The sequence below is a fragment of the Thermobia domestica genome, chromosome 13 (genome assembly GCF_964235325.1).
Source record: "Thermobia domestica chromosome 13, izTheDome1.hap1.1, whole genome shotgun sequence".
NCBI lineage: Eukaryota > Metazoa > Arthropoda > Insecta > Zygentoma > Lepismatidae > Thermobia > Thermobia domestica.
This window is the reverse complement of record NC_137466.1, coordinates 33,906,714-33,923,779: the sequence shown is the minus strand read 5'-3', so window position 1 is coordinate 33,923,779 and position 17,066 is coordinate 33,906,714. Positions and strand designations below refer to the sequence as shown.

The 17,066-nt window shown below is 34.5% G+C and overlaps 1 protein-coding gene across 1 annotated transcript in view; it reads left to right on the top strand.

The window, feature by feature from the left end:
- LOC145667544 (ornithine decarboxylase-like) overlaps positions 1 to 17,066 on the top strand; it is a 42,153-nt gene that overhangs the window by 8,625 nt on the left and 16,462 nt on the right. The window contains exons 4-6 of the mRNA XM_081735017.1: positions 4,199 to 4,275; positions 8,173 to 8,345; positions 13,532 to 13,826. Coding sequence (XP_081591143.1) covers positions 4,199 to 4,275; positions 8,173 to 8,345; positions 13,532 to 13,826 — 545 coding nt within the window. The remainder of the gene's footprint in view (positions 1 to 4,198; positions 4,276 to 8,172; positions 8,346 to 13,531; positions 13,827 to 17,066) is intronic.

The following is a 17,066-nucleotide window of genomic DNA, read 5'->3' as shown; positions in this document are numbered from 1 at the left end:
ATGACAATGAAACCAAGTACAGATATAGCTGAAACCTTAACAACAGTCTACTGAGGAATGATGCTTATTGAAAGCAAACTATTTACGATGCAAGTGTCATCTTTCGGATTTCCTAAGGACTTATAGAACGACCCTCGTAAATGATTCAGCGGATTTTAAAGGGCTGTGTTAAAGAAATGTATAACACGATACATGAATGATACATGAAAATATATACAAACTGTTGAAATTTCAGATACATTGTTACAAATGTTTGATGTAGCTTTCTTTCGTCATATCAGACATCTATCTGGTAACCTAGTTTGCAACACATGCGCTCTATATATGTACAGTTTTTAAATTGTGAAATGTTATTGATTTCTTAACTTACGATATTTTTAAGACTTTCACATCTCCATTGAAAAGTCAATGTTGTCAGTTTAGTCTTGGCTACTACCATAAAACAGTAGGCAGTGTAATTATGTTTAAAGATTACCGGTACTGTATATATAAATCTGGCCTTTCTAGCTATTTTGCCATTGCCAATCATTGTACTGTATTATATCCTTTCTCATACACTCCCTTAAATACAGATCTTATTAAATTGTATCCTCTTCATATACAATATCGTTCGAATTTCTTTAAGGAATAGTCAAGTTGACTGGATTAATTTGTTAGTAAAATCATTTGATATGAGTAGAAAGCAAGTGTATGTAATTTTAAAGTTTAATTTCAATTTGGTTAACGAGTTTCCTTGATAGACACTTATTCCTTTCCGTTACGTGTAGTTCATCTGTAATACTTGTACTACCTAGGGTTTTAAACGACAAATTAATATTCTCAACCAATGCTTCGCGACCCACTTTCAAGTAATGAGTAGAACCCTATACCTACGGTCGTGAAATTCTTGAATCAGACTGAAGTGCTTCATATAGTTCAGCAATTTTTAACAATGTAAGAGATAGATATTTTGAAATTCAGTATAAAGCATCAAGTAGTTCATGTCATTCTTCACTAGATGATTGAGTGAAACCCTTTTGGGTTTCGTAAAGCTCGAGTGGAAGCTGATTCTAAGGGACCGAGGGGTCCAGCCTCTTCAAAATTTGATTGGGCCTCGCAGAATCTCTCTCTCTCTCTCTATATATATATATATATATATATATATATATATATATATATATATATATATATATATATATATCTTTTCTTGAGTGTATTACAATTCTATACACACACATGAAAGAGATCCTCCTTTCTTTCATGTGTGTGTATAGAATTGTCATATACTCAAGAAAAAATCTAAATAAATATAGAAATCAGCGCCGCTGGTTCCAGACTTGAAGAGCTTGAGAAATCCTGAAAAACTGGATTGTTCTGAAATTAATGTAGGATTTTGCACCGTAAGTGTAAACTGCCGTAAGTTACTTGAAACTGAACGGAATAAATTAACTAAAAACCATAACCAGCAAACGTCTGTCTATTATAGAACCCTAGAAATACAAAAAATTTGCGACTCTGAGTTAGTTAGGTGTTCGAAGGCCTCGTGAGCACTGTTTCGGGTGTTGAAGACAAGAACAATTCCAGATGATGGAAAACATGGATGTTTATTCAGATGTCTTAAAGTTGATTAGACTCTCACAGTTGACCAATGCTTAACATAATTTTTTTGGTCCATATCTTTAAGTTCCTGAATCATTGAATTGGTTTGGATTGAAAAAGGTGTAGAGAATCATTACAGCCAAGAAGTACACGAAGCATCTCACAATCACTAGGTACTTCTTCGAATGCAACGTCGGCCGTGGAGACTCTTTAGGAACAGAAGCACGATCCAACAACTCATAGGATGAGCAGGTTCCCGAACGTGATTAAGTTTTAATTGTATGTATGAGTGTGTGCGAAATAGATTGGTTTTAAATTGCATGAGCTACAACAGAGTAGAGCAAAATTCAAAACGTGATTTCTTCGGTGCTCGTTGGTTTGAATTTATTCATTTATCACCTTTTCCAATTTTTTCAAATATATTGCTTCTATATTTTCCTTTCGTGCCATTTCCCGAGAATCTATTTCTGTAGTCATCTTTAATTCAATGTTGCCAACAACAGAACGAGACCCGTGACCTTAGTTTCCAAGCATGAGATTCTAATAAAGAATTTTCGGAATGACATTGCGTTTTATACTGTTTTAATTTACTCACACTATTTTGACTTACCTCGTGCATTCATGAACATATTGAACAAAATTTTTGTTCCTTTGGAACCGAGTTTAAATACATTGAAATAGATTATACGAAAATCGTGTTTTACATCCTAATGTCTGAGGCTGAAGATAGACGAAAGCACATGAATATTTCGTAACATAAGCTTTCAAATGACATTAACAAGGCGTACAGAGAATATTTATTTTACGCTTTAGCCAGTAGGATACAACAACACCGTACTAGTTATGCAGTCCATCAGATTAAATTATTTGCGAATTTTGAGCCGCCCAGATAGAGCATCAAAAACCATCTTAAAAAAGTGATGAAAGTTTTCGCGTCACTCTTACCATTCCCGAGATATTGGCCAACAAGGTTCCGATTTCGGAAGATTTAAGGAGCCATATCTCGGGAACAGTAACCGAGAGATGATATTTGGCGAATTTTTCAATTTTGACTTTTTGAGCACTCCGTTTTGAGCATGTGTCTTCGTAAAACAACATATCGTAGAGTGTTTTAACAAAACTTGTAAACAAAATATGTGGAAAAAAATTATAATAATAAAAGTACATAGTGCAATTGGTATAAGTTAATAAATATCAATTTTTTGAAGTTCGTGGTGGCAATGCTCTTGAAGCATTCTCAACTTTTTTTTTTGGAGTAATTCAGTATTATTGCCTCATTAACAAAGGTTAGGAACAAACAAATAAAGCAAGATTTTATTTATGTATTTATATCGTAGGGTATAACCAAGTAATTGGACTAAGAATAAAGACATCGAGAGATTTTTCCTAAAGGTGGGCACTAACGCTTTTTATAGCTATTAGGAAACCTGTTATTTTGCGGCCAACGGTTTAGTCCTAGTACTATTTCTACTATTTCTTCATCTTGATAAAAAAAAATCCATTTCTAATGCATTCTTTTTGATGGTGCTTTTAATCAGGCAATAACACTGACTTACCCCACTAAAACTTTTTTTCGTACTTTTTTTAGTACGTTTTATGAAATAATTGTTTTTAAAAGTTTCTTATGGTTATTATATTTAATTTTCAGCTTCACTATTTTATTTTTTAAGATTTCGTATTTCAAGATTTACATCCAAAGTTTTTCAAAAGAATATTTATTTTTAAAAAAATACGAAGAAAATAGTTTCCAACTTTTCCATTGGCGTCATCACAGAGTCTCGAATCACTCTGTCATGTGAAATAATGCTTGAGTAACTGACGTTGCCCATTTACATTTGAAATCTAAAAACATTTCAACGATTTAATTAATTTTGCAATAAAAAGATAAACTAGAACAAATATTTTGTACCAATATTACATTACCATTGGGTTTACGTGAATGTAAAAAGAGAAATCAAAGCTGCAGTCGGTACGGAAGTGCGTGAAATCTAAGTTGCACAATTTAACATTAACAAATAAACATCAAAGTGTCCTGATAAAAGTATTGTAAAAAGTACGGGATAAGTTGTGGGTAAAAGAACTCTATATTGATTTAATATCTACACTTCTATTTCTTCAAATCTTCACTTCCGTATTCTTACCAATTTTTCCTTTTAACCCTTAACGCACCAAACTTAAATCGTCAACGTTGTTTACCAAGCTGGGGTCTTCTAGGGACCCCAAGTATTATTTTAATTTCTCAACTTATTTTTTTACATTTTTTTAACGAACGTATCATTGATCTAATTATGTGGCAGATATCCCAAAGGGATACAGGGCACATACGTATAAAAATCGAGAATAAATTGGTTCTTATAGTGGCAGTTGTATCACAAAATATCACTCTCTGGGGTCCCTAGAGGACCCCACTTGGTGTGTTAAGGGTTAAGGATACTTACAACTATCACATTCATCTGCCATGTATCATAAACAGTGGTTTTTTATACTATTGAATGCAACTTTGTTTTAGTAGACATTTTCTGACAATTTATTACACTATATGTATGTTCCGATTTACGATATAATATACACTAATGTTAGCAATACTAATGAAAACTTTGTCTATATTTCTTCCCTCTAGCTATGAAGTGTAATAATAACCCAGCAGTTTTGAAAGTTTTAGCTGCCCTTGGAACTGGCTTTGATTGTGCATCTAAAGTAAGTTTAATGTTACACAATTCATAAATATAGAACAGACCAATAATAATATCACTTCATACATAAGTAAGTAGAGAGACAAACTATGTCTATCATCTATGTATACAGTACTCATTAATATATACACAAAGTGTATGTCTATCATCTATGTATACAGTACTCATTAATATATATACAAAGTGTATGTCTATCATCTATGTATACAGTACTCATTAATATATATACAAAGTGTTTCAAAACAACACCGACAACGTTTGGGAGATGATTTTTGACACCACGGTAAGACAAAAAGTATAGACCAACCTGGGTGCACAAATGCTTCCTTTCAGAGTTATAGGCTACCGAAACCATGAAAAAAATGAACTTCAAAGGTCCATAGCTCCAGAACTATGGGATCTACTGTAGACCGTTGAAATTTTAACTAGGAAAACTCGTAAGAGATATCCCAGGATTTATCTCATAGAGTATAGTTTGCCTAACAGTATATTGTGACTATATATGAGATGTCGATTAAATCAATAGTCCATTGTATTTCACGGTAATTTGTTAAAGTTTGTAGTGGTTATTTCAACCTGACATAGTTGCTTGGTATATAGAATGATTTTTGTAACTTGATGTTTTGTATACAATTATCAAACATTACAAAACCATTTCCCTTCTAGTCCAACTGAAATAAGTATATTGATGGAAAATAAAATAAGTGGCATAAACTATGTAAAATTGGTTAAGACGGTCGAAATACAGTAGGGGGGGGGACTATTTAAATACGTTCAACTTCTATTCAAAATTGTCGGAAGAACATTAGCCGTATTGTTATTTCAGATATTCAATATCATTCTAATGGTGGTTGAATGTGTAGATAAAGAAAGTTGTTTATGTTACACAATTACTTGATATACACACTCGAACCACAATGATTGAAATTGAGCGGGGCTATTCAGATAAATGTATTAACGCCACTCGTATAGGGCGATTACATAGAAGATTAATAGAAAACTGTAGTTTTCTGTATAATGTTCAATAATAAATTCACACTCAACTAATAATACATTTAAAGTATATATTTAAAATTAATTGAATTACAATAATATATAATTAATGATGCATATTGCACCGATAAACTACATAACTATGATACTTGAAACAAGCTGGAGATCTGTCTGAAGTTAAACATACTTGCAGTATCCACAAAAAGGGTATAGCTTTTCCTTTTTCACCGACACAATATTCGCGGTACCAAGTGTTGCACTGTTGACTTATAATATTTTAATTTCTTTTGTCTTTACGTATAACATAGGACCATTTTCCGTTACAGAACTTGTATTTCCACTTTCCTTTCTCTCATCCGAAGTCAACAACATTTACGACAGGGCTAACATCATAGCAAGAATCTGACTCGGTGTCAAAGTACTTTATTTTATCTTTAAGTCTAGCACTTGGCTTTTTGTATACTTTGGGTTTGAAAAGCTTAAAAAGTTCAAAATGATGCTTGGTTATATCTGTGCTCAGCGCAGCAGCTCTTACTTTTGAAAGACTTCCTGGTTTTGTAAGAGAAAGATTATGTCTTTCGGAGAACAGAGAACAACAGTTACCATATTTCCTACTATTTTTTCCAAGTATATTTGGTGATGTCTTGGCAGCGAGCTTGAGGGCCGCGCTGCGCACATCTTGTTGTGTGAATGGAAATAATCCTTCGCTCATACATATTATTCTCTTAGCAAGACATTCTTCCAATTCTTTACTAAATATTATTGAATGAACACCAAGGGAGCATTTTTTACTTGCACCTTATGAACTTATTTTTGATAATGGCGGTACAAAGTAATACCGATTACATCAACTGCTTTCTACATGGACTTCTTATTTCACTCCAACAGACCATATTATCTTTTATACTTTCTCACTATTTCATCAAGTATCAGTACAATGAGTAAATTAACTAAATTTACACTTAGTTTCCTATGTAAAAGAACTCAAATTTTAGTGCGTACTTATTCAAATAATCCTGCTTTTAGTTATTTAAATAGTCCTACATGTCACATACATCATGGCATAGTTCCGCAAAGATCCTACCGAACGTGGCGCCAGACAAGGGTGGACCGTACAAAGAACACAGTATTCTGTCCGACTGTAAATAACATCTCTCGAGTATCACAAATTGTACGTAAACCCGTGGACAGAATATGAATTTTACAAACTTCTCGTTAACTGTGTCTTTACCAAACACCTTCGTCACTTCAAATCACTCTTGACGGATTTTCTGTAGTCACAAAGCCAAATAATTCTGTGCAGTATATACATTAAATTCCCATGAATAACAGGTACTCAAAAAATGGCATCTCACCGCTATTTGTGTAATGGGGCATGGAGAAAACCTTAGAATTGTTAAAATAGACTTCCCCGTATCCAAATACTCCGTACCGTATAGTCGGCAAGAAAGTAGGAAATTGTGACTTCAACATTGCGATTTGCCAATCCCACTTCCTGAGTGAAAGGAAAGATTGGGTATTGACCACCAAAGTAATAAAGTGTCGTGTCAAATTTTCTTGTACTATTTGAAGAGTTCTTATGGGTTAAAATACAGCGAGAACCAGATAATTCACTGTTAACCAAATTATTATCGTAATAGATTGCAGAAAGTATAATACGTTGGTCGTATACAAATGTCAAATATATCATGTAGAGATTTGTTCATACCTAAAAATAAAAGATTAATACAAATTTTCAATGTCAGCTATTACATAATTATATCCTTCCACTGCAACGTACACGCCAACAACTGCAATACAGATATGTCTCTCTAATTCACAGGAATTTGAAGCGGTTGTGATATCTTTGCTAAATCATTGTTCTTAGCAAATAAAAAGGCTTGGTGGATCACTGACGAATATTACAGTAATAAATATTAGTATTTCAAGAGCTTACTTCTGCATGTTAGTTTGGGTGGTACTAACGACAAGGGATATATATTGAGAGTACATCTTTGCACTGCTCCTTTTTCCGTGCTCCAACTAATTCTCTAACACTGCATCAAATTGTTACTTCCACACTGTAAAATTTACGCCATCGTGTAATTTAACACCGTTCAACACCCGCTTTGTGTTAAACAGGTAAAACCGAGCCAGTGTTTAACCGTAACACTTGACCCTTGAGGAGGAAAGAACGCGCTAAGTAGTAGTCATGGGAGGACCAGCGGCCTGCGTTAAAATTGAGTTTTGTTAACATCATCAGTTTTTGATGTGAACATAGGAGAGGGTAAGCAATGGGACCGAGATGTACAATTTTCACTGCCATACATTTTCAACGAACTTAAGAATTTCTTTACTGAATTCTCGATGTGTGTGTGTGTGTGTGTGTAATTTGCATTTTTTAAAAACATTTTGAGCCGTCAATTCGATAGAACATCAAAAACTATCTGAAAGAATTGATGGAATTTTTCGTGTCACTCTTACCGTTCCCGAGATATTGGTCAAAAACGTTCGGACTTCGGGAGATTTAAGGAGCCATATTTCGGGGACCATACAGAGATATTTTGCAAATTTTTCAATTTTGAGAATGTGTCTTCGTAAAACAATATATCGTAGAACGTTTTAACAGAACTCTTAAACAAAACATATGGAAAAACTTGAGAACTCAAGGAATTTACAAATGGATAGATATACAGAAATTAATACGAAAAATTAAAACTTTTTAAGTTCGTTCTGGCAATGTTCTTGGAGCATTGTCAACTGGTTTATGCTAACATTATACATATACACTATGTCCTGTAGTTCAATTATTTTTTTTATTTGCAAAAATTTAAGAAAACTTTATTGATTTTTTCTTTGATACTTTAATCCGGACATGTTTTCTTCACCTGCAGTTTATTGAGTCTGATATTTTTATTGAATTTTTCAGAGAGAAATAGCAGATGTCTTGGAGATAGGTGTAACACCCAATCGAATTATTTATGCAAATCCAACGAAAGCAATATCACATGTTACATTTGCTAAGAAGGAAGGAATTGATCTTATGACTTTTGACAATGAAAGTGAGCTTCATAAAGTGAAATCTATTTTTCCCTCTGCAAGGTAAGTCAAAACATAGGCCTGTGTAATTAAATTTTTTAAAGTTATTTTTTCTATTCTTAAAATAAATCTTTAGTTGTTTCTAGAAACAATTAAAAATATGATCAATCTTTTCCTAGTTTCCGATTTTTTTAACTGTTGAAGAATCTACGTTCTGAAGTCCAAGTCAACTTTCTATACTCAAAGTTAATTAGAAGTAATATGAATGACCTTCGGGTCATCGGAGTTTATGGGTCATCGTTACGCGCTATGTGTTGGTTAATAGCTTTTCCTTTTTACATACAAACTACACAAATAAATGTTTTTATCAACAGAATATAAGCTACTAATTATTATTTTCAAGGAATGGCATACTTATTTGTGTGAAAACAAATGTTTTTAGCTCCAGACGCGGAGTATAACATACGGGGCTTATAGTTTCACTCCAGATCATGTTTGTCTGTGGTACTTTAGATCCTATTGCTCGGTAAGTACTCTGCGAATCTGTACCCAATTTTGTGAGCAACTAGCCCACGGCCAAATGAATAAAAAAGTGCTACATTTGGTGGCCGGGCTAGACCAGGGACAGGCTCAGCTTGGTCCGACTCGGCTTGTATGTTGTACTTTGTTTCTCGGTACTTACTGGCCGGATCTGAACGAAATTCGGTGGGAAAGTAGCCCGTCACCTAGAAATTACTGTAAAGATCCCTTTATTTAGCTGCCAGGAACAAGCTCGGTTTGAGAACAGAGGCTGTGATCTACAGTTTTGCACGCCGGGAGCTTCTGAATTTAGTTTACATCATCTTGCTTGTTTTCATTTTCTCGCAAAACATGTACGAAAATTTACCCCAAGCACTTTACTTTGTTCAGCACTACGTCACCCAGTGACTGACATATGTTAACAATATTAGAGTTAAACCAAAATTGAAGTTCTAGATCAACCATAATTTTGGGCTATATCTTATTAACCATACCGTATACTAGACTATATCTCATTAACCACACCGTATAATGAGCTATATCTTATTAAGCACACTATATACTGGGCTTTATCCAGGCCGGTAGCCAGCCCAAAAATGTAGAGGGGGCCCTATCCAACCATTTATAGTTCATCACCATATTATAGTGCAAGCCTACCGTGAAAATTTCAGGGGGGGGGCGGACCCCCTAGACCCACCTGGATACGGGCTTGGCTATATATTATTAACCATACAATATACTGGGTTATATCTCATTAACCATATTGTATACTAGGCTATATCACATTAAACATGTCATTCTCATTTAACATATCGTATACTGGGCTATATCTCATTAACCATATTGTATACTGGCTACATCTAATGAACCATAACCTATACTACTGGGCGATATCTCATTAAACATACCATATACTGAATCATATCTCATTAAACATACCATATACTGTGTTATATCTCATTAAACATATCGTATACTGGGCTATATCTCATTAAACATACTGTATACTGGGCTCCATCTCATAAACCATGCCATATACTGGGTTATATTTCATTTAATATACCGTATACTAGGTTATTTATCATTAACCATACTGTATAATGAGCTATATCCCATACCGTATACTGGGCCATATCTCATTAACTATACCATATATTGGGCTATATTTCAATAATCATACTGTATGCTGGGCTATATCCCATACTGTAACTAACTAACTAACTAACTCTATGGCCTATGGAACCCGGAGGTTCAATGCCGCGTTCACAAAAGCTCTCCACTGACTTCTATCCTTAGCCAATTGGATCCATACTCCAATGGGCTATATCTCCATTGGGCCAAGTAAGGGGAGCCAGGCAAGAGAGAAATACCAGATTGAGGTAATATCCCATACTGTATACTTAGTTATATCTGATTAACCATGCCATATACTGGGCTATATCTCATTAACCATACTATGTACTGCCGTCTTACTAGCGTCGTAATGAAGAAGCTAATTGGTGTATGCTTCAGCATCAGTTTCATGTGAATAGGGACCGTGACTCTCGTACAGCATCAACTTTTAGGTTTACAAACAAATTACATTTCTGTGTTTTTTTCTTTTACAGTTATCCCTACCTTATTGTTCAGCTAATGAAAGTTATAGGGTGGTACATTTGTCATCTTTGGTCACCTTTTCGTTAGACGCCATCAATATTGTAAAATTAATTCTAGGAACTATGTAGAAATTTATTCCGTCGATTTAAGCTCATTTTTCTTTTTACTTACTTTTACGTTCAGGATATTCGGGAATCCCCTCCTTCCTTTTGGGAAATCCCTTGCGCTCGTTTCCACTCATCATGATTTTGTCATTCGTTAAATTTAAAGAGCAATCATATCTTGTAAAATTCACCAACAGTCCTTTCTCTGCCATTGTTAGTGTTTACGTTATGGCGCTCCTAAAGTTTATTTTTTCGGTATTTCAGTGACTCTTAATTCGGAAAGAATGCATTCTGCAGCATTTTCATGCATATATTTTCTGGATTGTTTTCATGCATTTATTCATCCTACGGTATTGGATATACAGTTTGTACAAATAAATAGAATTGTCTGCAAACTTCTCATAGTCCTCTGTGCAAATTATGATGATTTTTTTTTTTTACATGCAATCTGATGATTACATGAAACCACGGACTAGTTTACGTTTTTGTTATGTTATTTTGATTAAAGGGTGAATCCTCAGGGAATAAAGAGGGTTTAAAATATATGCTGAAAATACAGTTTTCCACGAGCCCATTAAGTAAGAAAGATTAAACTAGGTATAACTGAATAAGGTGGAAACGTATAATAGCGTTTCTGAAAATTTCCGTTTTAAAGAGGGAGGGGTCGTTTTCTAACGATGTTCCATAAAGAACATAACTTTCGAAATGCCCGCCATTTCTGTTCTAGTAAGTTGGCAGCACTGAATGTTGCACGATTTTCATCTATTGTCTTTATGGTTAGCAGTTTAGAGCGTCGAATAGCATATGATCGTCATCTGTTCTCTGTACGAGTAAGAATGGAGCGCTTCAAGCCGGAACAGCGTGTTGTCATAGTGAAAACTTATTTCAAATGTGGTGAGCGCTTTATTCCTACACGGTCAGAAAACAGATGACGATCATGCGCTGTTCGGAGCTTCATGACATCAAACCACAAAGACAACAGATGAAAATCGTGTAACGTTCAGTGCTGCCAACTTATTAGAACAGAAATGGTGGGCATTTCAAAAGTTGCGTTCCTAATGACACATCCTTTACCTATATCTATATAAATAAAATAAATAAAACGATGTTTTTGCGAGAGTTCCTTCTAGGCCGCTGGATCGATTTTAGTGATTTTGGTACATGACTCGACTCTGGCCTTTCTTAGGTTTCTATTTCATTTTTTTTTGTTTGTTTTTTGTATGAAGTACGGGTGAGTGAGAACTGGATTACATGTAAAAATAATTGAAAACGACCAATATTAGTCTCCAATTCTTAGTTTTCGGGTCGCTGATATGGATAGTGATTACCCGATGCATTGTAAATCCAAATTCATTTCCAATCAGCATAGGTGTGAATGATGGGAGTAGGGAGGGGATGATATGTAAAAATAATTGAAAACGACAAATATTAGTCTCCAATTCTTTGTTTCTGGGGTCGCTAAGATGAATAGTGACACTACCGTTGCCACCTAAATTCAAATTTACTCCCAATAAGCATAGGGATGAATAGTGGGAGTAGGAAGGCGACGACATGTAAAAGTAATCGAAAACGACTGATATTAGTGTCCAATTAATAGCTTTCGGGGTCACTGAGAGGAATAGTGACACTCGTGCAAGTCCATCCCCCATCGTTGTGGGGGGTGATGGATGAGGATGATAATACGCATATCTATTATTATCCTTTCATTAAAATGTGAATCGTAAGCTTGAGGGATTCAAATACTTTCAATAAATTTATCCTCCTTGCGCAAAGAATGAGCATTTCAGCTAGTCTGCATAAATAAGGATTGTTTCACTTTCTACAAGAGGAGATACTGGTTTCATACTTTAAGAGATCAATATTAACTAGACTTAAGTGTACAATTTTGGTTGAAATAAATATCAGGAGATAAAACAAGACAACCTAACTGAAGTGAAGGTAGTGAGCTTCTATCATTCGAGTTAATTGGCATTTGTTCGTATATGTCTGTTCCACGATAACTCCCGTATAATTTTAAGATACTTGACGTATGCTTTCGTCCATCTTTCGAAATACTCGTAAATCTCTTGTTGCAGTTCAGCAAGAATAACGAGGTAAGAGGGAATAAAATCCATCCTATGTTGCAAGTTTCCATGAGTTGAGCTTTATGTATGTATGTGTATATACTATTATTTTCTGGTATAAACTACATAAAAGAGCTTTTGATTTTGTTATAAAATGCTGTATTATTTTCTTTAGGATATATCAAACATTCCCATCGATTTGACAGAAATCGATCAAGGACAGTGGGCACAAAGGAGCAACTACAACCGAATTTCTAAGTTTTGTTGTTTAAGAAAATAATTTTCTTTGATAAGTTTCACAAAATTACTCAATTTTGAAGCCACACAACTCATATTTTCTTCAAGGATTCCCAATCATTCCACTGATTGGGGTTAAAGTCTTGAAGAATTTAAAGGTTAATTCTCTTCGTTCCTACACTCTCTCCTGCAATTAAAAAGAAAAAAGTCCCAAGATACTTTCCGTAAACAATCTTTAATTTTGAAGAAAAAATTAACATTTTCTTTGGGAAGTAACAATGCCACAGCATGAAGTTAAAATCAGTGAAGAATAAAGGCATTGATTTACCTTCTTCTCAATTAAAAAAAGTACAAGTTTCGCAATAACTTTTGTCACAAAAAAAGCAATTTGATTTCGGTGGAACATCGGATTTATGATTCTGACTCTTTTGAGTCATATTCAAACCTTGTGTTTAAAGTCAACCGGTAATGAAGGAATGGATTCAATCTCAAAGCCGATTTAAATCAATTTTTCAATCTGCTACTTTTGTGAAACACTAATATTTGTAAAGAATGTGGTGATGAAAATCTGCAATAATAAAATAAGCTTTCGTCTCGCTTCTATGTTACAATGTACAGCATCGCAAGTATATAATAATATCAAAACACAACTAACTGAAAATAACATTTCTTAATATAATTTCTTTTAGTAATACTTCGTCTAATAAGATAATTTCATTTTTCATTACAGATTGGTCATTCGAATTCTTTGTGAATCAAATTCCACCATTGTACCTTTAGGATCTAAGTTTGGTGCAAATATTAGGGAAGCTTGTCATCTAATACAAGTGGCACGTAAATTAAACCTGATCTTAGTTGGTGTCAGTTTCCATGTTGGATCAGGTTGCCTTGAACCCACCGCGTATCAACGTGCGATTGCTGCATCGCGATTTATGTTCAACTATGCTTCTTCTGTGGGATATGATTTCACCCTGTTGGATATAGGAGGAGGCTTTCTTGGAACTAAGGGAGCCAGTATATCAGAGGTAATTACACATTTTTGTACTAATAACTAGTAATTTTTTTAAAAAATAAAGTCGTCTTTTCCGCGATGAAGGAGTTTTTCATAAAAAATAACGTTTTTCTTTATCGGCCTTTTCATTATCTTATTCAAATGCCGTCTTTGTTTTCCTGTCATGTATTCTATAGTTACGATAAAAAATGTTACAACATTTTGAGCGTTATGACTTCTATGTTAAGTCTGAGACTATCTACCTTGATTTGATTAGATTTTAAACATTCACACCATTACATCCCTGGTTGCCAATAAGTGTAAGTTATGCAACACAACATATCTCAGGTGTCGTTTTGGTTTCTGGTCACCTTACGAAGTGCTTGAAAGTCATACATCTTGTTCTATGTGTTCTGCGGGTTGACTAAATACAAACAGGGAGGCAAGAAAAAAGTACGGTGAAATAACAAACAGGCACAAACCATTTTCTTTTTAGTAAAATATTTCACATACTTCTCATTCTTCGCTTGTAAAACACTTTATTGTGAGCTTCAGATACCCTCTTAAAGTCTAATATGGTTTAAGTATATGTGCACATATACAAATATACAGTACGAGGCGTGTTTCTAGTAAAGTAGTGTTTTGAAATTCGGCTGCTGCAGCGCTGCGCTCGGCATCTCACCTATGCGTGGTGTATACTTACATTTGTTGGCAAGCCACAGACGACTTTGTGGAAACATTCGACAGCATTTACGTTTCTTTGTAAGAAATTAAAATGTCTCCGCCGATTGAAAATCCTACTGACTGTAAAATACACGCTGTGATTCGATTTCTTGGTACTAAAGGCATGAAAGCGGCCGAAATTCATCACCAGATTAGTAAAGTGTATGGGAAAAACATTATTAGCGATGGAATAGCACGGAAATAGGTTATAGCTTTTAAAGATGGTAGCACGAATGTTCATAATGAGTAGCTAATTGTGTTCACTGAAGACTTGGTACAGAAAGTTGAAAAAAAAAGCAAAAGAAAACAGACGCTTCATAATATGGTCGTAATCTAATAAGTTTCTCCATGTGAATATCACATGTTCCTCCATTTGAAGAAGCATCTTGATGGCCAGCGCCACGACAATGACGATGAGGTCAAAATGGCCGTATTGCGATGGTTGTCAAATCAGGCGGCAGACTTCTATGAGGATGGTTTCGGAAAGCCTGTTGTATGATACGATAAGTGCCTTAATATTGCTGCAACTATACAGAAAGGTAGATTATTAAGGAACAAGTTTTCATGTAACGATGAAATTATTACGAAAAGTATATTTTTTAATTTCAAAACGATACTTAAAAAACACGGTTTGCATAATATTCTCTCTATCCCGATATATACCGGTATACATATATATGTATATTGCACAACCGGTGGAAGAGTGTTACAACTCAAAAAATGGCAATTCGCTCTCAAAAGAGAATAGAGAGAGAGGGAGAAGCGAGTTCTAATTGGTGGTATTTTCATAGAAACATAACTAAACAAATTAATCCCTAGATGGTAGAAACACCAGTATTCCAGACAAACTATTTGCCGAGTAAAACAATATATTCACATAATAAACTACATACGTGTTACAGATTCACAGTGTTGGGTAAGTTACTTGTAAAAATGTAACGCGTTACAAATTACTTTACTTTCTCTTAAAATGTAACGCGTTAATAACGCGTTACTTGCCTTAAGAAAGTAACTGTCACTTTACTTCGAAAGTAACGCGTTACTAACGCGTTACTTTTAGATCCGAAACTTTGAATATGTGAAAAAATCTTATTACTTCAGTTTTCCGTACTGCTATTACTAACGCTATTATTATAATAATAATAATAATAATAATAATAATAATAATAATAATAATAATAATAATAATAATAATAATAATTATTATTATTATTATTATTATTATTATTATTATTATTATTATTATTATTATTATTATTATTGCACATTCTGAATCGATTTATATAAATGCAAGGACAATTTTTTACTTGATAACTACATGAACATTTTATTTTAACATAATGTAACATTGACTAAAATGCCATACTGCATTTACTCGTAGCGATGGGCACGAGTGAATTCGAGCAAGTTTTCTTTGAAACTCGATTCGACTAGAAACAGACATCTTTGAGCTCGACGCGAGAACTCGGCTTGAAAAATTTCCTTCAACTCGACTCGAATTCGGGTCGAATTTCGAGTCGAGTCGAGCCAAATCTGGTGTATAGTTTCGAGTACTCTCTTGAAGTATCTTACATAGACAATATAATTATTATCAATGGTACTACTACTACTACAACTTCTTCTTCTTCTTCTTCTTCTTCTTCTTCTTCTTCTTATTATTATTATTATTATTATTATTATTATTATTATTATTATTATTATTATTATTATTATTATTATTATAACAATAACAACACTGTGTATAAACATGAAAGATAGGCGATTTATATATGAATACTAAAAAGTAGTTGATTGCTAACCTCGGCAGTCCTGAAGTCTAGGAGTCAAGGACATTGTTCACGAGCTTCTGAATTTGGGTTGAGGGTTTAGGTTGAGTATTCGGGCTCGAGCCAAATGTTGTTAAAAGTTATAGGGCATTGGCTAAATATCTTCAAAACTGCTCGGCCCGGGTTTAGAATTGTCAACGACTCGAGCAGATCGGCTCACAGCTCATTCACTATCGGCTCAAACCGAGAAGTGAGCTGAGCCAACAACTCACCCAACCGAGTCGGCTGGAGCCCTTCGCTCAGTTGAGTCGAACTGAGCAGATGGCTTGTCCCAACCAACCAGCTCGAGCCGTCGACTTAGTTAAGCCGAGCCAAGCTAAGCTTGTTATAAAAAATCTCATGTAGTCTCGCTATCGAGACGTGACGAGATGCGAGCAGTGTCCCCTCTCGTGAGCAACACTAAAAGTATTCCATATTACTGCTTTGCTTACATTTCTCATGGCTCTCGCTTTCCAGTGTAATCAGCCCACGATTTCAAAACGAGTTAAAATGAGCGAGCCATTTATCAAACTCGACTCGACTCGAAACTCGACACCAAAAACAATGAATCGGCTCGGAACTCGACTCGAGAATATTACTTGTGACTTGACTCGAAACTCGACTTGGATTCGAGTCGAGTTTTAGCTTGACTCGTGCCCATCCCTATGCGTTAGAAAAAATGGTTGCTTATTATTATTCTGCTAAACTAATTATATAATAATAACAATGTTGCTATGTCAAATTAA